The sequence below is a fragment of the Leptonotus elevatus genome, chromosome 1 (genome assembly GCF_054856555.1).
Source record: "Leptonotus elevatus isolate MCC_2025b chromosome 1, RoL_Lele_1.0, whole genome shotgun sequence".
Classification (NCBI taxonomy): Eukaryota; Metazoa; Chordata; class Actinopteri; order Syngnathiformes; family Syngnathidae; genus Leptonotus; species Leptonotus elevatus.
The window spans coordinates 13,688,441-13,712,987 of record NC_141239.1 but is presented as its reverse complement, the minus strand read 5'-3'; the positions used below and the strand labels follow the sequence as shown (position 1 = coordinate 13,712,987).

The following is a 24,547-nucleotide window of genomic DNA, read 5'->3' as shown; positions in this document are numbered from 1 at the left end:
CTTGTTCTAATGATTCAACAGGATTGTTGTGTTAACTGTTTTTGAGTACTTACCTTGCACAACGTTTTCATTTACTTCACGAGATAGCACCAGAAAAACGACGGGGGAAAACATGATCTTGTCGGAACGGTTTCATCTTGGGAAGATGACGCCTAGTCATGGCTTGTTTAGTTGCGCGTTCGGTCATTGTTTACTTCTTGTTTCTTTTACTTTCTGTTAACGTCTTCAGGTTCCTGCTCTGATTTTCTGATATCACGCACATTTCCATTGTATCTAATCACTCGCTGATACTCCCAGCTGCCAGCTCCATGTCATTGTGATATCACAATTCTTAATCATTGGCACGGAGCCCTATTTATATTGCCCTTTGGAAAGTAATCAATAGAGTGTGGGATATTTTAAGGCTGATGTGTATGCTTCGAGAAAATAAATAAATCTGAGCTTTATGGGAAATTTACGTTGCCATGCGGCTGTTCTGATTTTGGTGCGTCTATGACAAGAGATTTTTGATCAAGGAAATAAATTATAAAATGATTCCAAGTACGCGCTGCAATATACTCACGTAGTATTTATTTATGTTCGATACATTGAACACGTTTTTTATATGTATATTTGAATTATCCAAATTAGTGAGTGGTCATTGAACGCACCAAAAATGCTTAAAGACAGCAAAAACCTTCATGGACGATTTTTGGTGTAGTCTTATCATTCATTAAAGAACCTGGGAACCGTTTTAATTTGTGTAAAAGTACCTAATCATTCCCCTCAGGCCCAGATGTTCCTTTGTCACGCGAGGAGGAGGTGGACCTGATACTGCTGAAGCATGACAGTGGGGTGGAGTCAGCCCTGCTGTACGCCAAAGCCTGGTCCAAGTACATCAAAGACCTGCTGGCCTGGATGGAGAAAAGAGTGACCATGGGTGAGGCTCGCTTCATACCTTGAAGTACTACAACATAAGATGTTTGGCCAATCTCTGACCTTGTGCAGTCTCTAGTTATTAGAGATGAGTTTTAGTTTTTTTTTTTAATGGCAAGTCAAACACGCCCACACGCGGCCAAAACGAAAACGTCTATTTAATGTGCTTTGAATTTGGCAACAATTGGCTAAAATTAAAATTAAAAGGAAATTAAACAACTTCTTTAGATATGGCTTCTACTAATAATAGACATTGCTGTTTTTTATGTTGCTAAGGAAAAACTTGCTGCAGTTTGGTAGCAATTGGACAAAATCTCTAGGATGAACCTGTCTTTGGAGGACCCTCCAAAATTGTCGTAATAACCCTAATAGGTTCTTATAACTTTTTTTTGTTGGTCTACTCATGACAGGCATGCCTACACATTTTGGTCGCAATTAGACAAAGTCACAGGACTAGTATGCCTTTGAAGGACACCTGAAATGTCTAAAATTACCTTAAAATTGCATGTCATTTTGATTATTTTTGTTGTTGTTGTTGGTCTACTCATGATAGACAATCATTGCTGTTAAATTTCCTGTTTCTAAATGAAACTGGCGGAATTGACATGAACAGTCCTTTTATGTCTTCTAGATATGGAATGTACCAAAAGTTACGCCAAACTGGCCGAGTCGGCCAAGTCGCTGGTGGCGCAGCAGGTTGTTTATTTATTTTAAATTCCACTCCACCTTCTTGATGAATGATTGTTTTTTTGAGAGGATGGTTTAACACATTGGCTCTGTGCAGGACTACATGCCCTTTGGCGACATCTACAATTCCACCTTCAAGAACGACATTGAATACAACCAACTCCTCATGCAAACCGCCATGGCCTTGCAGACCAATAAATTCATACAGGTTGGACAGTATAAGAATACATTATGTTAGTGACAGAATTGATTTTTTTTAATTGGAGGCTAATTTGCCTGTGTTGCCTCATTCACTGGCCACCATTGGGATCCCTCATGGTTATGAGCTGCTTTCTCTAGTCTATATGATCCTTGTGTTTTGGGGTGATGTAATTATATTAGCAATTATGTTGTTATATTATTGAACAACCACATGTTGATGATTTAGCTTAATAGGTAGATAAATATAATGTATTATTCCTGCGAGGGGAAATTAATTAAATTAATACATTTCAAACTCAGCATCAAAAGCCAATGACAAAAAAAGATATATTAATTACAGTAATGAAAATGTAAAAATATATAATAAATTAATTGTCACATGAAGCAATTTTTACAAATGTATTATGGTGATGCATAATGGAGGAAAATAAAACACCAACATCTTTAATCTTGCACAAAATGCAATACAATAAGTGAATGCTTCCTTTCATTTATTTTTTTAAATCAACAAAATTATAGTACTTTGTCAAGCGTTGTTGCATAGTGGAGGAATAAATAATGTAAGATAATTCTAATAATAATGCATCGGATTTATATAGCGCTTTTCTATCTAATCAGATACTCAAATGTAAAATAAGTTATAAATAAGATCAATAAAACAAATGTTTTTTTCACTCAATAATAATAAACATTTTCAAGAGGCAGGTCATAATAATGAAAAAAAAGTGTATATAATACATATAAAAGCATTACCACCTAATTGAATTATATTATTTGAAAATTGTATTGCATTTTAACACATACATTTTATAAATAAAAATAATTTACTGCATTACATATTGCGTATATAGTAAATACTTTTACAAATCATTTAAAAAAAATGCAGTAAAATCAAAAATTCTGTAAAAAAAAAAAAGTATTTTATTTTTTATTTTTTTAAACAATTTTATCGAATAACATTCATTTCAAACTAAATAAAAAGGATAGTATTTAACAAATGTATATACTGTATATATGTTTTCTTTTTATGTAGCTTTGTCAGTAGCGATATGACTTGCATGAATATGTTTTAGACTAAATGATTAAACTTTAGTAAAAACAATGTCATTGTCTCCCTTCTACCCACTTGTTAGCCTCTCCTGGCCCGTAAGAATGAACTGGACAAACTGAGGAAAGACCTCAAGGAGCAGTGGCAAAAGGACCAGAAGAAAATGGTGAATAATACACATGTATACTAATGCACAAAAATGAATTTAAAAAGTGAAAACAAAATACTAGAAGGAAGCGTTTAACATTCGTCTGCTTCTGTTGTATTCCAGCACGAGGCGGACACGAACCTACGAAAGGCTCGGGCCCTGAAGGCCCAGAGGCGAGAAGAGTATCAGAAGGCCCGCTCGTCCACCAGCCGCTCCCTGGAGGAGCAGCCTAATGCTGGCAACAAGCAGCTGGAGAGGAAGAGGAGGCTGGAGGAGGAGGCCCTGCAGAAGGTACATTCAACGCATCCATGGTCGCTCCTTTTCACATCTCTTGATCGTGTCATTGTGTTGTGGCGTTAGGCTGAGGAGGCCCAGGAACAATACCAGAGCAGCATGGCTGACGCGGGCGTCAGAAGGATGGACCTGGTCAATGTCAAACGTACCATCCTCACCCAGATCAGAGAGACCGTCTTCCAGTGCGACCTCACGCTCAAGGCGGTGGGACACATTTCATTGTTATTAGTGTTACTGTTACAGTGATCTCTCGCTATTTCGCGGTTCACTTATTGCGGATTCACTCTATTGCAGATTTTTTTGGGGTCCATAACATAATAAGTCAACCGCTACATACGCTGTAGCGCCATTGCAAACGAAAAGGCATCCAGTTATTTATAACAACATTCTTATGAAAATAAGCATTCATATTCACACTCACAACATGAATAAAAGTACTGGTATTTTGATTTATTCTCTTAGGTTTTTTTTTCAAACATACTAGATTGTTATGTATTAAGACTTCATGTGACTTTCTGTGTGTCAATCCAAAGAGAGCATTATACCAAATGGTACAAGCAGAATTTGGGTCTAAAGACATGGTGCACGTGTACCTAATCAAATGTCTTGTTATAGTCTTACTTTTGCTTAATTCTATTTATTTTTGTGGCCTGCTCTTCCTGTCTTCAGGTGACGGTCAACTGGTTCCAGATGCAGCACGCACAGATGGCGTCGCTTCCCGCCCATCACCAAGCGCTTAGTGATGGCGCCAAACTATACGAGCCTGGCGAGTGCTACTCGGAGTTTGTGCGCCGCCTGCCCCGACACTTGCCCAGGGAGCGCGTGCACTCCGACTCAGTTTCCTCAGACAGCACCAGGTATGGAACTGGAACTACCTAAGTTTACATACGTTGTTGGCGACCACAACAGGAGCAACTACATATAGTTCCTCTGATGAAAAATTTTCCCCCCTTTTTTTCCTTTCTTTTTTTCTCTAAGAGCTCAGTTTTGTTCATTTGGTAATTTCACCGATTTGACATGTCATCATCATTGCGTCATTGTTTTTTTTTATTTTAATTAAAAATTTTATTATTTTGCATGTGGGTGAGTATGTGTGTGTGTGTGTGCGTGCGTGTGAGTGTGTGTGTATTCATTAGTTCACCAAAAACCTATTAAAAAATCCCATACCGTTCACCTAAACCGAACACCGCCGTCAGGAGACCCAAGTAAGGACCAAAGAAAAGAAAGGAAAGTGAAATCGAGCACCGACCAGACTCTGATGAATTTTAAGGGTAGACACTTACTGCTGGAGATCATCGCAATATTTAACACGATCTTTCATTTTTACGATAATGTTATGAAAATGCCTCCCACGTCTGCAGTTGGGTAAAAACCTTCCTCCCTTTACCACCACTGGATATATGGTAGTTATAATTAAATGTAATTAATAAAACCAATTAAACTTCCTTGACAATCTGGTTCAGCATGATACAGCTTTAGCCTTTCAACTGTTGTACTCTGTAAAAACGGAACTTGTCCACATAACCTCGTTACTACTATTTGACAAATTTAAGAACCTTTTTAAGCTTTTTTATCATGATACGGGTGTGGTGAATAAAAAAATAAAAGAGTAAGGCCTCCAATAATTGTGCAGGTTTGAAATCATGTACCCTGTAAAGAAAAATATGTGGCACCATGCACTAGGCATTATTTAACAAATTAAAGCACTTTCGAGACCTTTTTCCACACAGTAAATGGCACAATTGTACAAACGAAAGCACCTTTTTGGTGTGTAAGTCATCCGTGTGTTGGGGTTGTTCTTTCAGAGGAGCGACAAGTAACAATGAGTCAGATTGGGAGGAAGAGAGAGAGAATGTGAATGTGTTGGCCTTCCTCTCAGGAAATATCTGTGGCGCAAGCTTGAATGCAAGTGTGCAGATTGCGAGTGTGAGAGCTTGCCTCTCGCATTTCTGTCCAAACATGCTGCTTCCCACACACACACTACCCGTAGAGAAACATTAAAAAAACATCAGGGTTCACACACAGGTGCCTGAAACATGTGAAAATGCTTGTGTAGTTTTTGGGGTTTAAAAGGGTTTGACTACTACACTACTTCTACTACTACTACTAATAATAATAATAATAATAATGTACATTTTTACACTTAAACTGCCTTTGGATTTCTCACGTATAGTAATACTTTAATTTTATTACAAAATTGCTATTACAAAACAAAACTAAATTTTTTATAGCAGTATAAAGGGCTGAGTAATTGAATAATAATTTTTGACACAGTGTTTATTGTTAATTGATTAATTTGAGAGAGAGAAATGCACTAACCATCTCATTTTTTATGTGTATGTAATTTTTGTGCTTTAAAATTGTCAGATTTTTTTTATTCTTCATTGTGTATCTTTGGAGTTTATGTTTTTTTTTTAACTACAATAAAACAATAAATATATAAATAGAATATATAGAATGCATAGAATACAAAATAAAGTGTCTTTGGTAATAATTAATTAATTATAAATAAGTAAATCCCTCTTTTTATTTTGAGCACCTATATTTCAATTTGAGTTCAGAGTTTTGAGAGAAACCCATTTTTTTAATGTGTTACAGTTTTTCATAATTATAAATTTTAGTACTCATATCAGCTTTATTAATGTTGTTATTATTTTTATCATTAGTAGTATTTAATGAAAAGAAATGAAAAACAAAAGTAAAAAAACAGACAATTTAAAAAAAAATCAAAATAAAACATAGTTAAACTAAAATATAATTTCAAAATATCGATTTTTTTGAGTCACAAAATTTAGGGCTGCATTTTTTTGAGCACCTATTGAGCACCACAATGTTTCGTTTTTTAAAATAATGCATTTATTGTAGATTTTTTATTGCTTTTTTTTTTCTTTAAATAAAAAATGCATTAAAAACTCAACACCTGGAGCTGCCTGCTTTTTATTTTACACGCTTGGAAAAAACATCTCCAAAGGCCATCAAGTGTTTACATTTGAGCATGGAAGCTTAGCAACCCTAAAACTAACTCCTATACTATTTTGCTTTGATTTCCGTTGTAAAACCCAGTACATGAAAGCCAAGACAAACCTCACATGTCCCGTGGCATGTTAAGTTTATATTCCTCTTTTATATATGTGTGGGGCAAACCCTTATCAAAGGTCGCATTGCCATCAAAAGTTCTCTCTGATGTTCAAACACACACAAAAAGGAGCAACCTCTGGCTTTAAACTTTACTGTCTCTCTCCCATATTAGAAAAACAGACATGTTAACTTCATTGAAGACTTAAATTGTCCATAGTTGTGTGAGTAGCTGTGAATGTGTGTATGTCTATACGTGCCATGTGATTGGCTGGTGTCTGGTCCATGGTATATGGATGCATCATTTTATGAGGCTACTCCCTTCAACTCTCGTCATTAGCACATCTCTGTTGTGTTCAAGTCTGGAGAATGGATGCATGTCAATGTTTCCTGTCTCCTGCAGGTTCGTCAAGCGCTCAGTGGGCAGCACCCACTCATCGCATGGCAACTTGTCTCAGACCTCCCTCACCTCCTGCGACGTCCTCAGCGGCGATGAGGTGGACAGCCCGCTGCACCGCCGGCAGGGGATCGCCTCGCGCCGCTCCAACAGCAGCACCGATATCCCGGGTGAGCAGCCACAAAATGGCGGAGGAACAGCATCCATCCCTTTCCCTGCTTCACGGCACTCACGATATTCCTGTCCTCACAGGGTTGAGGGGCCAGGCCCCGCCGCTGCGAGCCTGGACCTCCGGCAGTCCGGGAAGCCAGGGTGGTATGTGCAGCGACTCGGAGAGTGCGGGGGGCAGCAGTGAGTCCAGGTCTATGGACTCCCCCTCTGCCAGTCCAGGTATGAAGAGAAAGAGGGTCAATAGAGCTATGGCACATAATCTCATTATACTTAATTGGTTTGGGAATTCATATTTATTGGCAACAAATAATGTATCTGTTCATCTACTGTATGTCAGCGACATATGGTGACGCATGGTTCACAATGTTTTAAATGTCACACAGGCGACTTCAAGCGACGTCTGCCGAGAACTCCCTCCACCGGCACCATGTCTTCTGCTGACGACCTGGATGAGAGAGGACCCCCATCACCTTTGGATAATGGTATGACCTACTCAACCACAATTTGCTGGAAATTTTGGTAGTACCGCCTCCCTCACTTAGCATGTGCTTCTTTGTCTTCCAAAGAACCACTGTGGAACTAAAATTAGACACTAGCTCCAAATGCGCAACGATCCTCCAGAAGTTCCCAGTTGCAGGGTGGAAATGTGCTATAAGTGGCACAGAGTAAGCCTTACACTCAGGAACCTTGACAAATGAGTCACTCACCACTCACATCACATTCTTGGTGTTCTTTTTGTTTCTCTCTGAGTCAAAGTCTTTTTACTTCCTGTGATGGTCAGCGTTCAGAAATGTTGTAGAGCAGTTAGACCTTCACCACGTAATATCTTACATTTAAGCAAAGATTGTGCAATTCTCACTTGCTTTGTGGGCAGCCCATGGGTCAATTGGGTAATTATAGTAATAATACACCTTTTTTTCTTGAAAAATAATTTTTTCCGTGGAAAAATATCACTTCATCTTGGATTTTTTGTTGTTGTTACCGGTATATTTTTAAAAACTCCACTTTCATCTTGGGGGTAAAATCTCTAAATAAGCTTTTTTTTTTATCTTGAAAAATACGAGTGTATTCTCACAATCTTGAAAAGTACTGCTTTTAACCTCATGAGATTACAGGTAAAAAAAAAATTATGTTGAAAAGATACTTTTTATTTGAAAATAATCTGCCTTTTTTTTTTCCAAACAAAGACTTTTCAAGAAAAAAATGAACTTTTTATTTTGAAAGAATACATGTTTTCATAATATTAGGAGTTCTTCTTGAAGTTTTCAGTACAATATCATTCCTGTAATATGACATTTTACGTTAATTAATTAACACTCCCTCAGCCCTGAAAAAACGCAACTTTATTCTCATAATATTATGAGTCTTTAAAAATACAACTGTATTTTTGTATCCTTACTTCCCTTTGCCTTTTCGATAGAAAACTTAGATAGAAAATTTGTGTTTATCCTTAGAAATTGCCTTTTTCTGAAAAGTAAAAACTTGAAAAATGTACTTACCTAAAAAAAACCAAATGTTTCTATAAAATGACAACTTAGTAATATTACAACTATTGATGAAAATCAAAACATTTATCTTTTATATACAGTATAATGTAGAAAAATCTTTTTATTTTGAAAATTTTCCAGTAAAAAACAATCTTGTATCTGGAAAAATGTATCTACAAAAAGCAATTTTTGAATCTATATAAATAACACTTTCTTGAAGAAAAAAATACAACCATTTTCTCATAATACTACACATTTTTGTTCTAAAATAAAATAGAACCTTGCTCCTAGACAAAAAACTTTCTGTAAAAAAACAAATTTTTAGCATGAAAAAAACCTGATCGTGAATATTTAAAAATATATATATTTGGACTTTTTCATACATACTTTAGACTTTTACAAAAATGCAACCTTTTTTCTTAAATAACACTGTTTCCTTCATAGTGCAGAGAGTTAAATACCCACCACTGTTGTGTTAAACAGCATATGCTTGGCAGTAATACGCCAAGCCTTAGTGTGTGTGTGTGTGTGTGTTGTTTTTTTTGTCTTCTGAGAATCCTGTTATTTTTGGCCAGACTTCACTTCCTCTATCTGTTCTCACGTCACATCTTCAGAGTGAATATTCTTCTCCGTTCTGTTCAGGTCTGGCCGAGATGGTAACGGAGACGGCTAGCTCTCCCGGACCCTTCCGCAACGCTCAGATGTCCAAAGCGGCACTAACGCACAAACTGAGGAAGCTCCGAGCGCCGTCCAAGTGCCGCGAGTGCGACAGCCTGGTGGTCTTCCACGGGGCCGAGTGTGAGGAGGTAACGTACGACTGTACGCTATCTTTATGAAATGACAGTGCCTCGTCTCAATTTTTTCCCCCTCCCATCTTCCAGTGTTCGCTGGCCTGCCACAAGAAGTGTCTGGAGACGCTGGCCATCCAGTGCGGCCACAAGAAGCTGCAGGGCAGACTGCAGCTCTTCGGCATCAACTTCACCCAGGCATCCAAAAATAGCGCTGACGGTATCCCCTTCATTATCAAGAAGTGCACCTCTGAGATCGAAAGCCGCGCTCTCAATATTAAGGTGAGCCATAACGATCCCTCAAGCCCGTAAATAATCTAGTGGAGCCTTCACTTCCTGTGATGGTCATCTTGTTGCGACATGTGTTTTAATGAGAAACACATATAACAGGTTCTATACTAACATTCTTTTTTTTTATTACTAGAAGCACAGTATCCCCTAACTTAGTTTTAGAGGCACTAGCTGAAAAGGGGGGGGGGGGGCACACTAGTGTAAATTGACTTGCATTATGTTTTTCATAGGGTATTTACCGCGTGAATGGCGCCAAGTCACGCGTGGAGAAACTTTGCCAGGCTTTCGAGAACGGCAAAGACCTGGTGGAGTTGTCAGAGATGTCACCACACGATATCAGCAACGTGCTCAAGCTCTACCTGAGACAGGTGAGGGAGGCAACATCAACAAACGCCGTCGCTACAAGTAGTATATATATATATATATATATATATATATATATATATATATATATATATATAATATAGCACAGCCCAAATTCTAGCTCAAACTCCAAGAAAACAAAAAAAAGGAAGCAGAGTTGGAAGTAGAACTGGAAGTCAAATGTAGAGTTAGACGTCGCGAGTTAAAAAGTGTCAAACTCTGCAATGTGTCTTCTAGAAGAAAAAAAATACATTGTCTCATAACATAAGTTTTTATCTTGAAAAGAACTCCTTATTCTCAAATTTCAACTTTGTATCTGAAAAAATACTTTATTTCATAAACTGACTTTATCTTGAAAACTATCATATTAATTTCTGAAAATAATAATAATAATAATAATAAATGAAATAAAAAAGATCATTCTTGTAAAACAAACAGAAAAGGCAAAACCTTTTTTCTTGAGATTTAATACAACTTTTCATCATAAGATTCAAACTTTTTCCCCCTATTACTTTCCTACAAGCTGCACTCAGTATCTTCTTGGGGAAAAAAAGCCTTAGCTTTGGAGAAGTAAATACAGGAGACCCTCAATTTCCTCCTTTGTTTGTCATATATAGTTCTGACTTCCGACTAATGCGTTCCAGCAACGTAATGTGGTTCCATGCAGTTTGCTTGAGCCACGTTGTGTTTTGTGCGCAGAGAGAACAAATGTTCTTCATTTGTTCTGTGTGCGTAGTTACCTGAGCCGCTGATCCTGTACCGCTACTACAACGACTTCATTGGACTGGCCAAAGAGTACCAGCGCGTGGTGGTGGATGAGGCCCAGGAGGGCGTGACCAAGAAGCCCGGTGGGCCCAGCGTCCACCTCAACCGCGTGGTCCTCCGCATCAGGGATCTACTGCGTCAGCTGCCTGCCGCCAACTACCGCACTTTGCATTTCCTCATGGCGCACCTCAACAGGTACGCTGTCCTCAAATGTCGTGAAGACACGAGAATGTCACCTCAGCCCCAGCCCAACAATCCCACAAATTCGAGAGATGCTGTTCCACTCCAGTGCCGTAGGTGGCGGTAACACGCATTACAACGTATGGTCTGTCTACAACAAAATGTATGAAGTTGTTCCTAGAGTTTTCGATTTGAAGACTTGGTTGTATAAAGCTGCTAGTAAGAATGAAAATACCGGTAGTCTCACACTCAAACAGTCAAACACAGCACACTTCTTTGTTGTTCTTGTGCAGAGTGGCAGAGCAAGCGGAAGAGAACAAGATGACGGCGAGCAACCTGGGCATCATCTTCGGCCCCACGCTGGTGAAGCCGCGGCAGGTGGACGCCGAGGTGTCCCTGTCTTCGCTGGTGGACTACCCGTACCAGGCCCTCATGGTGGAGCTTCTGGTCCGACACTTCCCGGTGGTCTTTGACTGCTCGGGCGGGTCGGACGCCGCCTCGGCCACTGCCTCGGCCAACCTGATGTCGCCCGCCCTCACCCCACAGGAGAAGCTGCAGCGCCTCAGCAGACATTCCGCCTCCCTGACAGACATTAAAGAGGTAAATAGCAGATTACGTGCAGGATGGGTTTCGCTGGCATCAGGTAGAATCCTTGCATCTCCCAACACATCACTTTTTTAGAAGAAAAAAAAAAGCGCCCTGTATTTATTGATTGGTTTTCGGTCAGTAATTTGTACAATCAATGTGGGGACTGACCAATTGTATAAAATTGTGGGAAAATATATTAAGAATGAATTGTGGTCATTGAAAGTTTCCGACAATGACTGATGAAATTAATAAAATAAAAAAATATATATGTATCTTAAAGTGTAATTTAAAACTATTGAAAAAAGTCCAATAAGAATCTAATTGTTTAGACATAGAGAGAGAGAGATAATTTGTATTATTATTTTTAATTAATAATTTAAAATTATTATAGCATAATAATATTTCAAAGTTTTAGAAAATCATTAAATAAAATACAAAAAATAAATCCTTAAGACAGACATTAAAAATTTTATGTTAACAAATTAAATATATAAAATTATAGTAAAAACTTATTAAAAAAAAAAAGGATATAAACATTTCATTAAAATAAAAAAATACTTGAACTGCTTTAAAATGCAAACAAAAAAGATCACGCTTAATTAATTACTGCATTAAAGGATTTACATTATTGTTAGAAAGAATACAAATGTAGTGATTTCAATTGAATAATACTATTTCATTGATTGATAATAAGCAATAAATGAATTTTTACTTCAAATGAAATCCTACTTCATTTTGTTAGTAATTTAATTACATAATTTTCTATTATTAATATTACAATTATATTGATTAAAATCCTTATCCATCTGCCGGATTGCTTTCTGTATTTGCCGGCATGCTTTATGTTAGCAATCTGTTATATGTTGTTAGAATTCATCGACAACAACGTATTCTCATTTTGTTTACTGTCATTCTCGGTGCAGAGTGCCAAAGTGTACAAACGGTTCTCCTCCGTGATCCCGTCCTCTCACATCCTGGATGAAGTCCAGGAGGTCCAGCCCGGAACCGACCGGATGGACACCTCGGACAGCGTCAACGGCGTCGTTGAGGGATCGAGCCTGCGGAGGTCTGGCCCAGCGTCAGACTGCACCGCTCCCGCCGTCTCCTCGTCATCGTCGTCGTCGTCCACCCTGGCGTCAATGGTGCAGCTCCGAGCCAATCGCACCCGGCCGGTGGGCCGTCCCATCAGCATGCCTCTGGAACGCCTTCCCACGGCGGCGGAGCGCACCGACCCTCCGGCGGAAGCCATCACGGAGACGTCGGGAGCGGAGAAGGCGTCGGCTCGCGTCGGCTCATCTCGTGTCAGCGCCTACTACATCACGCCCTTCATCGACACCCGGGCCATGCAGCGGCGGACATGGGACAGGAAGTACAAACATTACGATGTCACGCCCAGGACCGCCATGATAATGGCTAAACTTCCCGCCGCCAACGCCGCTTCCGCCCTGGCCCCTGCCGGCACCGTCAGCGCCGTGTTCCCCAACAACCCCTACGTCGTGTCCGTCAAACCCGCATGGACTTCAGAGCGGGACGAGTCGCCATCCAACTCAGCGTTGACGCTCAGACCCCCGAGGACTTTGCAACCCCCGCCGGGAACCTTCTACAAGCCCCCCGTCAGCAGGGCCAGGACGCTCCCCGACTGGACCACCACCACGACCAGCACCGCCACCGTCACCACCACCGTCGCGTCCCCCAGACCCCCGCCCGCCCGCCTCCAAACGCAGGACTCCACCGACAGCGCCATCGACCCCGGGGCGGCTTCCCTGTCGCCCCCACAGTCGCCGCCGCCCAGCAGCCCTGATGACCATGACGACCCCGGCGAGACCAAGGCCATGTACCAAAGACTGCGACCTCGCCGGCTCCAAGAGCTAGAACACAGAGAGGCCCACTTTGTCTGACAATACAACACCATCAAAGTGTTCCAAGTGATCCTTTTTTCCAAAATCCTCGGAACAAAAACCACTGAAACAGGAGCCAGCCTATCATTTTTCCTTCTTTGTTCATCCTGCAATGCACTTAATGCAGATTTTATACAAAGCAGAACATTGAAGCTAAATGTTGTTGTTTTTGTTGTTACTCCTTTAAATGTTGTTACGTTGTCTTCTACCAAAGAGCATCAAGGCCACACGGTAAATGGAAACAGCATGATTTTCCCGGCGGAATCCAATTTGTAATGTTTTGAGGGGGTGTAGGGTCTTTATTTTTTTAAGAAATTCATCCTTTAAGATGGTATCTCACTTGTGAACGTTGCAAATACTTGGTTTTTGTCAGGTGTCATAACAAGTGTCTGCAGACCTCTACTGCAACCTTTTACGAACCCTGACAAAAAAACCAAAGTCGCAACATTTGCAATCATTCGCCACTCAGCGAGATACCACATTTAGTATTTTGCAAAGGAAAAACACGGATGGGAAATGCTTGTTTTTGATTTTTTTTGTTTCTTCAGAACAAATGTATAATTGTGAAAGTCACACTACGTTAGATTCTTCAGAGAAATTTTTTTTCAGAAAAGTATAGTATGTTATAGACTGGACCCCCACATACTTGCGGTTTGGCATTGCCCCTTTTTTCCCCCAATACTTTAAAATATATATTATTTTGTGTTTTTACGGGATTCTCTACTACGGAAGAGGATTTGGGCCAGTGGAGAGAGAAAATATAAACATTTGGCAGGATTCTCATTTTATTTTCTGAATTCTCACTTTAAAGTCACAATGGGGTGGGGGAAAAGTGCTATATTTGGTTTTTGTCAAAGTTTTTTGCCCATTTTCCCCCCCAGAAAAATCTCATATTCAGGCATGGTCTGCAGGAAAATGTTGTATATCCTTACCAGAGGTAATTGTAGAAGAGAGTACGTTGTTGCATGAGGAGGAGTAAAGGAAGGGTCAGAAGAGTTGGCTGCATAAATCCAAATATGTGGGGGGAGGGGGCAATGACATTCTACTATTAATATCAAAACTGGAGTAAGTGTAATCACTATTAATGAAAGATTTTGAAGGATGTATTTGGTGGTAATTGGATTTTGGGTATGAAGCGAAGGAAATGAGTGCATGATTTCAAAGCTAGTCACTTGTTAATATGACTTTTTATCTTGGCGGGGATGGGATTACTTTTTTTTTTTTTGTCCAAAAACAGAACTGAATTCTTGTTGTTGAGCATTTTTTCTCGTATTAATTGGTCTTATTTCTTCTTGGAAAAAATAGAACTTTTTAAATGGAAAAGGCATTCTCTCCACCCTTCCCCGCAGCAATAGTCCGACTTTTCTCTGTAATTTTTTTATCTTGGAAAATGTAACTTTTTCAGAATAGTCTATTTCTCCAAAAATAAATTTTCTATTTTTATATTACATCTTTTGTAACATTGTGACTTTTTTTTAAATTATTCCCATAACAGTACAACTTTTGTTTTTTTGAGGTATTTTTGTCATTTGTTTATTTTCTGTGTGGCTCTGATACTCTACCTCCTATTGTGGATATGTAAAGCATATTTATCGATTGCTGTTTTTCTCTCCATTCTTCATACTGCATGTTTGTTGCGTCTGGTTGCCGGGGCAACCTCACAGTTGACGTGTGGCACTTCTCGCCGCAGATTAAAAAAAAAGTTGTTTAATGGCAAATTTCTGGTTTATTACTGTCTGAACAATCTGAAAAATCTTGTGTTTATTTTGCTGTCAGTGATGTTGCGTGACACTCCTGTCACCTAATTATCGGTGGCACCTTGGCGAGCCGCTCAGCTGAGTGACTCACCTCTTGATGTGTTCTATGTCATGCACATTCCCTTCTCGTTTACTTTTTTAGTGATCTCGAAAAATCCTCTTTCTCATTAGAGAAATATAGGACTGCAATCTTGTGATATTTTGGCCTTTTTTCATGAAAAAAACAAACATGTTCTCCTAATGTTGCGAATAATACCTTGAAAATTTAAGGCCATTGACAAGTTTTTATCTATAAGAAGTTACAAGTATTTTTAAAATGTTTCTGAAATATAAGACATTGTCATACCATATTTTTTTATCTTGAAAAAGACGGATTATTTTCGTCTTAACTTTTTATGTAAAAAACAAATACTCATCTTGAAAAATGTCTGCTTTTATAACAAAAAACAAAAATCTCCATGTTCAAACTTTTTGTTGAACTATATTGAAATCATTTATAGTGAACAAAATGACCTTTTTTGCCTTACAAATATAGCTATCTCGGACAATGCTGATCTTTAAAATAAACACTATCTTTTATTATTTTGACATTAAAAAACAACTTTTTTACCATTACAGTAATATGTTTTTATGTATTTTTCTTGTAATGTTATGTAATATATTGTTTTGCAAATTTCAAAAGATTTCATTGATCAGTTTTTCTTTCATTAACTTATTTCCTCCCAAAAACGTATAAACATGTTCTCATTTAAATATTGCCATGGTACCAAAAAGGTATTTAGACTTTTTTTGTTTGTTTATTTTTATTTTTATGTTAGACCATACAGAAGGCTTTGATGCAGCCTATGAACTGAAGAGAATGCTTAAAGCAATGGTAGTTATTACAAAAACGGCCAGCAGGTGGCAGCAGAGTATAAGCGATCAACCAGGGCCATGTTGCAAAAAGCTCTTATCCCCACCGTTTTCAACAGATTTGTGAATAATGGTGAAACTTAGTTATATTCTAATACTAGTTGCTGCAAAACGGAAACAATACAAAAATACTTTTTTTTTCCTGATGAAAGAAGAGACTAATCTTTCTTTTGGTAGGTTATTATAGCAATAGAACACAATAGTCTGTGGAACTTGCAAAATCAGTCAAAATCCAGTAAAACAGCCGGGAACGAAGGGGGTTGCTTCAGTGAAAATGGCTGGGAGTTTACAGGAGTACCAACAGTTTTGTCCACATGTGTATATTGTCATAATATTTTTTTCTAAAATACTATTATGTCAAAAAGCAAGTTCTCAAATACTATTACAAAAAATCTATTTTAAAAAATAAAGTATTGCTCATATCTCGAAATCTTTTATTTTTTATTCCTCAAAATACGGCTTTTTAATATATTTTTTTCCATGTAATATTACAACTTTTTATATGGAAAATTCTTTGTTAAAAAACAAACACGTTTGAACTTTTAATCAAAAATATAAAAAAAAGACACAAGAAAATAACATGTTTCAATGCAGCTTTTTAAATGGGGAATTTTTGGTATGAGGCAATTGTGAAAATATGGGTCAAAAATGTAAAATTATGCGGAATGTTGAAAGGTTTTGCGTGGGTGAAATTTACCAGATTGAATGGCAGTCGAATTGAATGAGCTGAATATTTAGAATTTTGAATAGGAATGATATGAGCCCTAACCCTAAACCATACCCTCCTCAATGAATCGGGAATTTGGGGATGAAAGACATGTAGAATTTGGGGGAAACAGGATGTTTGAAATGAGAAAAATAATAGCCCGTTAACGTATAAACTTTTGGAACATGTTGAAGTTGGAATGGTTGAGAAATGTAGAAGTAATTGAAGGATGAAAAACATTTGCACTTGCGCTCTCTCCCTCCCCTCTCTTAGTTGGCCTTCAAAATGGATGATGACTGTTGTCTTTTTTTCTTTTTTCTTTTTTTTTGCGCGGCGGTCCAGAGCTGAGCCGGGAGATTAGAGCAATCAGATTAGGAGTGTTGCTGTTTCTGTGGCCGTCACTGCTGAGCAAAGAGGCGTCCGTCCGTCCCTCTGTCCGACCGTCGTGCGTGTGTTCGCAGCATCGTATACCTTGTTGCTGTAGCCTGGTGGTCTACATGCGGTGGACCCTGGACACGCTGCCCCCTCTCAGGTAAGATTCTCACACACAGTTTTATTTGGATTGTCACGTGTCATAGTGGAGAGTCAGGCTCTGTGTAAGAATGCGAAATACGGAGAATGGCGGTGCTGCTGCTTATTTGGGTCCCTCTGGAAAAGAAAAACTGCGTGCAACGTATGTGATTCACGTGTGTTGATGTACACTTTGATTTGCTTTCAATGTTTGTGTACTGGAATTTAGTCTCCTAATATTGTGACTTTTGCTTGAGAAAAAAAGTTATCACAAAACAATACAACTTGAGCTAAAAGAAATTCTTCAAGTTGAGAATTTGACATTTTTCGAGAAAGAAAAATATGACTTTACTCTTGAGTTTCCACACTTTTTTCTTGGAATTCCTAACTTCTTCCTTGAGAAGGTACAACTTCAAAAGGGATGACTTTTTAATACAAAGGCCCCCACCCCGTATTATTCTCATGACATTCTGACTTATCACAATTTTTTTTTTTTGCAGGCTAATTACAAGTTACACCAATCTAGATTTTTTTTTCTTTAAAAAAATATGACTTCTCTCAGGTAATATTCTGACTCTGAAGTTTTTTTTCTAGAAAACAGTACAACTAAATTTTCATAAAGTATTATTTTAAGGAAATATTATACTTTATACTTGTCCAACATTTTTTCTTGAAAAAATACAACTTCATTGTCAAAATATACAACTTTCTAATTCTGACCGAAAATAAACAACTTAATTCTCTTACAATTTCGTGTATTACTACAACTTTCTCCCAATTTTTTTTTAAAAACAATTCTAATCAAATTTGTTTAAATTTATGTTCTGCCTATATATGACCTTGAAACTGGTATTTTTTTCATTGTAAGGTGTGCCAGCATTTTTGTTTTCCGGCCTCATCACACTTTTTTGACAGATGCTCATTTTCTCCCACCTGCGCCCTCTGCATGACATCATAATCTTGTCCAAACAAATTACTCATGTACTCTTGTCATCTGCGTCTTACCTGGCCGGGATTTACACGTTTTTATAACGTTGCATTCATGTTATTGTTCTGAGGTCTGCATTTAAACCTTCACTCACGCTACATCCACCAACGGTAGACAAACCCTCCACCACATGTTGTGTTCGCTTGGCCAAAACCAAAACATCATTTCTTGTTGCTCTGTCCTGTTTTTGTCTCTCAATCACAACCGAATGGGCGGTTACAGAAGGCAGCCCGCCGCCACTGTAACTTCTCTCTGAGCAAACTCTCTGGCTTGATTGTGTGCTCGGGAATATTAGAACGACTTGGAATATTATGACAATTACAGTACCATTTAGTACCTGGGAAAACATGACTTTCTAATCTGGGGCAAAATATCTTTTATTTATTCAGAATCGAAAGTACGGCTTTTTTTATCAAGAAAAAATATATGAAAATCTAGCTTTTTCTTGTAACTTTACACTCTTTTATCTAGAAAAAAATTCCACTTTCTTGACCAGAAAAAACACAGTCTACTTAATAAATGAGCTTTTATCTAGAAACTTTTTTGTCTTGTCTAGAAAATAAGACTTAGGAATACACAAACTTTTTTTTCTCTAGAAAAAAGATTTTTATCGCAATATTATTACTGGTCATGTGGAAAAATAAAATAAAATAATAAATAATAATAATAAAAATAAATTATCTAGAAAATACAACTTTGCAATAGTTTTTGAGAAAAGTACGCCTTTCTTATTTAAAAGGCTTTTTAAAATAATTAGTAACTAGACAATTGAGGACTTTTTGTCATGTTTGAGGAAGACTTTTCTTTATGTTAATATAACCCTTAATTTAGAAAGTACAACTTTTTCTCTAGAAACATCTTTTTCCCTCGCCAATTACCTTTAACCTAAAATGATACGCGTTCTCAATTTTTATTTATTTTTGTTTGTTTTTGTCTAGAAAAATATGACTTAGTTAGTAATATTCCAACCTGTAATTTCCTCATTATATAATGCAACATTTTATCAGGAAAATTACAACTATATCTAGAAGAAATACGTTAGTCATGCTGAATTCACAATTGCACCTTTCCTGTGTAGAAAAAATATATAAAACATGCCAATAGTCATTTATATTTAGAATAAATGAAACATTTATGAAGAAGAAATCTAAAAAACTACAACCTTACAATCTAGAAAAATTACAAATGTATTTCTTGAAATAAAAAATACAGGAAAATCATCTTTTTTTCTTCTTGGCAAATATGACTTGATTATATGTTCATGTTCTGTTGGGGTTCCTTGAACCACATTTGCTGACTTGAGCCAACACGGACTGCACGGATCACTAGAAGAACCATGTGATCTTTCCCAACCAATCAAACTCAGAAAGGCAACAATGGCTATCTTGACCTCATCTGGATGATAGCATATACAGTACTGTATGAATAAAAATAATCGTTTATTTCAGGTTTTGTGTGTCTTGTTTTGTGGATCTGTTTTACGACGAAAGGGAAGATTTTGGGCCGAGGCATTCAAAACGGAGCCTGCCAACTTGTTTCCATAGGTTTTGCAAAGTCACATGACTCCATCTGAGGGGGAGCCATGAAGCCGGGCTCTCAAATCCGCCTGTTGCTCTGGAAGAACTGGACCCTGCGGAAAAGGCAGAAGGTAACATCACAAACGGTCCATGTCGAGCTCTTTAGCTCCTGTTTCAAAGTCTTTCTGTTTCGAATGAGCTGGTTTGTTGCAGATCCGCTTCCTGGTGGAGCTCTTGTGGCCCGTGTTGCTGTTCATCGGTCTGGTGTGGCTGAGGAAGGCCAACCCGCTCTACCAGCAACATGAATGTAAGAGCATGCGACTGCAGACGGGGGGGGGGGAGGAGGCATTGATTCAATAGTTATAAACATTAGTGGTATAACGTGGGTTCGAAATGAAACGGTAAGTGCTGTTATAGAGAAAATGGGGAACAAAAACATGAATAACAATATTGCGGAGTGAGTCAAAGTCTCCTGGAGTGCTAAACAAGCATACATCAAGACTCTGCACTTACTTTAGGTGTTTTTGGTAGGTGCTGTTGTTTTGGTTAGCAAAGGAGTTTTTAAACATCGACAGATTACAATTGATCTGAGATATTAACTTGTTAAAATATCCCTTTGCACAATGGTTTAAAAAAAATGTTTTTATGATCTTTGATGGTCTTTCGTTGGGTTTGCAAGATCATTTGAGATGGTACTATCTTGGAATGTTATTTCAAGGTTTTTTAGTTGGTTAATTTGGCTGGCATGTGAATGGACGTGCAAATATGCTTTCCTCTGATTGGTAGTTGACAATATCTCGGCATTTTTTGTGGCTGCATTTTTTGTGGCCATGTTGGGAATCCACCAAAGAACGAAGAGTGACATTAAGCGACAAGGGAACAGCTTTTGAGGGGAAACCGCCCCGTTTTTTTTCTCATGGCAATTAAAAGCGAGTGTTAATTATTCAAGGCTGTATGGCATTCGCGGTTGGGCTTGGTCACTATCACCATGATGAATAGTGGGATCCACTGTACTGTTAAAAAAAAAAACGTCTTGACATTTTACCATATTCCAAATATGTACATTTAAAAAATATAGCAATTTTTATCTATTTCAAATATCTTAATCTAGAAAAATGCTTCCTTTTTTTTTTAAATTACTTTTTTTGATAATATTATACCTTTTTCTCAATATATATATATATATATATATATATAATTTGTATCTAGAATTTTTTTACATTTATCTAAAAAATAAATAAATACACGTTTATGTAGAAAGACTAAATGTTCTTAGTATGTTAATGTTAAGGTATTCAGGAAAAAAAACTTCTGCTTTTTTCCCCCCTGAAATATTTGAACTTTTTACCTACAACAACAAAAAATGCATTCGTTTTTTCATGAAAAAATATGACTTGAATCACTTGAATCAAATCATATTCTGTTGATGTGATCTGGAATCACATTTAGGAAGTTGAGCCAAAAATGATTCCACACGTCTCACCGGAAGAAGCATCGGATGGTTCCCAGCCAATTGGTGAAGAAAGGTGTCAAAAGCAAAGCAAAAGAGATGAAATAAAACAGCAGCAAGTTTACTTAGCCAGTATATTAATACAACAAAACTCTACACTTGAATATGCTGGAGAAAAGAAACTGTAAAATTCCGACAACCAAAGACCATTAATTTGGAGAGAAAAAAGTCAGATTACATAGTTGATAAGGTGCTGCTGTTTTGGTTAGCTATATAGTTCAAAAGAGCATATCAAAGTGTCAACATTAGCGTCTTACTTGGACTGAGGTAAACATGGACCACACGCCATTGCAGAGTGACAACATGTCATATGATGTGACACTGTTGTGCTAATCCTTGCTAGCTTAGCATAGCTATCTATGTCATTCTTCCCACATGCTGGTTCCAGGTCATTTCCCCAACAAGGCCATGCCGTCTGCGGGCGTCCTTCCTTGGATCCAGGGCATCTTCTGCAATGCTAACAACCCCTGCTTCAGACACCCCACCAGAGGAGAGTTTCCGGGGGTCGTCTCCAACTACAACAATTCAGTGTGAGTGACTGACTTCATTCTTTATCATCATCACTTTGGGCCAGGCTTGCCCAATCCTGGTACCCAGTTCATTTGACGTCTTTTCTTTGTTGTTGCCGCTTCAGATTGTCCCGCTTCTACACGGACATCTTGGAGATGTTCAGCGACACGGAGGTGCACCAGCTGGGACGTCTGTGGCAGGAGGTGTCCACATTCTCCGACTTCATGGACACGCTACGCAACAATCCGGCCGTCATGTCAGGTATGATGGAGATCGGGTGACAGCTATCCACCCCATACACACCCTCAAACACTCAGATCCAAATCAAATCCCTTTTTTTTTTAAACAAAGTTACTGGTTTATAGTCCTATCAAGGGCATTGGAACAAAAACAGGAAGTAGAAACCTACCAAAATAAAACCACAGTTGGACTCAAATATGCTGCACTAGTCACAGAAGATCAAAACATGCTTTGTTCACAAAAAGTTGGTCAATACAGTACTAGCTCCAGCTAAAAGTCATAGTGAGTGAACAGAAACAGGAAGTAGAAAACAACCAAAATAAAAACATTAATAGCACAAACATATGGACTGAAATGCAGTACATTGGTTGGATAAAATCTAAATCAAAGTCGGTTACAGAACGTTGGTCAATACTGGCTCTGGCTTTGAGTCCTATCAACGGCATAGGAACAAAAAGAGGAAGTATGAACCTACCAAAATAAAACCACAGACAATCACAAACTCATGACACCGGTCAAAATCAAAGTGCTTTGTTCACAAAAAGTTGTTTAAAAATGGGTCTGGGTGAGACTCATCGATCGCACAAGATCGTGGACAAGACTTTTTGCACACAAAAAACAGAAATAAATAAATAAAAGTACACAAAAATCTAACAAATGCACTCTAAAAACCGTTGGGTCAAAAGTAACCCAATTATGGATCAAAAATGGACCGACCCACTTTATTGGTCAAATTGACTGGATTGATTGGTTGTAATATACAAAATGACCCAATTTTTTGACCCAAGGAAAGGATCTGACCAATATTTATGAGTTGTTTTACACTAAAAGACCCATTTCTTAACATAGAATCGTGTCAAATAGACCCAAGTAGAGGATCGGTCTATTTTTCACCCAAGTGTGTTTAGAGTGTGGGCTCAAATGTGCAACACTACTACTATCATAAGATTAAAATATTTTTGCTGTTGTTGCTTAAAGTCTTGCCAAGGGAACACAACAGGAAGTAGAATCCTACCAAAATAAAACCAGGAATAACATAAACAAATGTACAAAAATGCGCCCTACCAGTAAAAGAAGATTCCAATCAAAATCTTTTGTTTGCAAAAACCACTCCTGTTGAGTCGTATCAAGGGAACAAAAACAGGAACTCTAAATCTAAATCTACCAAAATAAAAGCACAAATTGATGTACACAAATGCATGACATCAGTCACATAAGATCCAAACAGAAATTTGGATGATACCTGCTCTGACGTAAAATCCTATCAAAGGAACAAAACAGGAAGTAGAACCAACAATAGCACAAATAGACATAAATTTATTTCAAAGTCCTTTTTTGACAGCTTCGAGGAAACAAACAAGGATTAGAAATCAAAATAAAACGTGTCTCAGCACAGTGCTCGTTGTTTTTGCGTTCAGGTCACGGTCTGAAGATCGAGGACATCCTGAAGGACGACGAGGTTCTAACAGCGTTCTTGCTGCGAGACGCCGAGCTCCCCGAGTCTGTTGTCTACCAGCTGACCAACGCTCAGATACGAATAGAACAGGTGACTTGAGGCTTGGGTGTTGCCAATGCTATTGCTAATGCTAACCACTGGGTCGTAGCAGATATAATTCGCAGCGTATAATGATCAGATGAGAGGAATAAAGGTGACATTTCTTTCTTCTTTATTTGATTTGATATATGTTTCATTTTTATTTTGTTTGCCGGCAGTTTGCATCAGGCATCCCGGACCTCCAGCTGAAGGACATCGCGTGCAGCCAGGCGCTGCTGGAGCGCTTCATCGTCTTCCCGAGCCGCGGCGGCCTCCACGTCGTGCGCAACGCCATGTGCGCCCTCAGCCAGCCGCGGCTGCAGAAGATCGAGGACGCGCTCTACGCCAACGTGGACTTCTTCAAGATCTTCCGACTGGTGAGAGTCGCGTCGTGCCGTCGGCCCTCGCGCGTCCCCATTTAGTGTACCTCATAAAGTGGGTAGAAGTGCTCAGCGGGTGACTCAGGCTTTATCCGTCTTGCCCCTGTTTCTGTAATGGGCTTACACTGGGCCCCGCCCACACGCGCTAAGGCGTGACCCGCGACGTCCTGTCTTGGCTGACAGATTAACGCAGTTGTACACCATGCTCATAATCGAATCCTTTTTTGCTTTTGAAATGATTGCTACTTCACTACACAAAACATAGCAATAAAGGAAATAACAAGCTTGTCATTTAAACTTCTGCACATGACTCCACTCTACATATTTTCCTAATCAAATTGAAGGTCAGCTTTTACAGAGAATTATGAAGCACGTTGACCCCGGCGCGCCTCGTTACAACTTTCCTCCTCCAACAATCCCTCTTCAGCCTCACTTCCGCTTCCTCCTCCTACTATTTGTTTGTAAGGAATGCGCCAGGCCCAGGAAGGACGTTACGTGTTTGTCTCCGGCGCTTTCCCAACATCACCTCGGCCCGCTTCCCTTGAACAAAATAGTTGATGAATCAACATATCCTCTCCCCTCAGTTGCCGCGCGTCATGGACAGCGCCTCCGACGGGGTGGACCTGAGGCAGTGGGGTCGTGTCCTCAGGGCGACATCAGAGAAGATCCGAGAGGTGAGGTATCCCA

General features: G+C 38.7%; 2 protein-coding genes across 7 annotated transcripts in view; both read left to right on the top strand.

Annotated features, from left to right (window-relative positions):
* The window catches only part of LOC147180961 (rho GTPase-activating protein 29-like), a 39,678-nt gene extending 24,664 nt beyond the window's left edge, over positions 1 to 15,014 (top strand). For all 3 annotated transcript variants that reach the window (XM_086087961.1, XM_086087952.1, XM_086087968.1), the window contains 16 exons: positions 770 to 919; positions 1,547 to 1,611; positions 1,700 to 1,810; positions 2,937 to 3,017; positions 3,123 to 3,290; positions 3,360 to 3,497; positions 3,963 to 4,150; positions 6,772 to 6,935; positions 7,018 to 7,155; positions 7,320 to 7,418; positions 9,066 to 9,229; positions 9,305 to 9,493; positions 9,733 to 9,870; positions 10,602 to 10,825; positions 11,104 to 11,410; positions 12,322 to 15,014. In XM_086087961.1, the coding sequence (XP_085944087.1) occupies positions 770 to 919; positions 1,547 to 1,611; positions 1,700 to 1,810; positions 2,937 to 3,017; positions 3,123 to 3,290; positions 3,360 to 3,497; positions 3,963 to 4,150; positions 6,772 to 6,935; positions 7,018 to 7,155; positions 7,320 to 7,418; positions 9,066 to 9,229; positions 9,305 to 9,493; positions 9,733 to 9,870; positions 10,602 to 10,825; positions 11,104 to 11,410; positions 12,322 to 13,296 (3,299 nt within the window). In that variant the 3' untranslated portion in view covers positions 13,297 to 15,014. The remainder of the gene's footprint in view (positions 1 to 769; positions 920 to 1,546; positions 1,612 to 1,699; positions 1,811 to 2,936; positions 3,018 to 3,122; positions 3,291 to 3,359; positions 3,498 to 3,962; positions 4,151 to 6,771; positions 6,936 to 7,017; positions 7,156 to 7,319; positions 7,419 to 9,065; positions 9,230 to 9,304; positions 9,494 to 9,732; positions 9,871 to 10,601; positions 10,826 to 11,103; positions 11,411 to 12,321) is intronic.
* Positions 15,015 to 17,059: 2,045 nt separating this feature from the next.
* The window catches only part of LOC147180959 (retinal-specific phospholipid-transporting ATPase ABCA4-like), a 35,831-nt gene continuing 28,343 nt past the window's right edge, over positions 17,060 to 24,547 (top strand). For all 4 annotated transcript variants that reach the window (XM_086075481.1, XM_086075473.1, XM_086075465.1 and 1 more), the window contains exons 1-8: positions 17,060 to 17,203; positions 19,714 to 19,817; positions 19,900 to 19,993; positions 21,585 to 21,726; positions 21,831 to 21,967; positions 23,365 to 23,492; positions 23,660 to 23,857; positions 24,445 to 24,534. In XM_086075481.1, the coding sequence (XP_085931607.1) occupies positions 19,752 to 19,817; positions 19,900 to 19,993; positions 21,585 to 21,726; positions 21,831 to 21,967; positions 23,365 to 23,492; positions 23,660 to 23,857; positions 24,445 to 24,534 (855 nt within the window). In that variant the 5' untranslated portion in view covers positions 17,060 to 17,203; positions 19,714 to 19,751. The remainder of the gene's footprint in view (positions 17,204 to 19,713; positions 19,818 to 19,899; positions 19,994 to 21,584; positions 21,727 to 21,830; positions 21,968 to 23,364; positions 23,493 to 23,659; positions 23,858 to 24,444; positions 24,535 to 24,547) is intronic.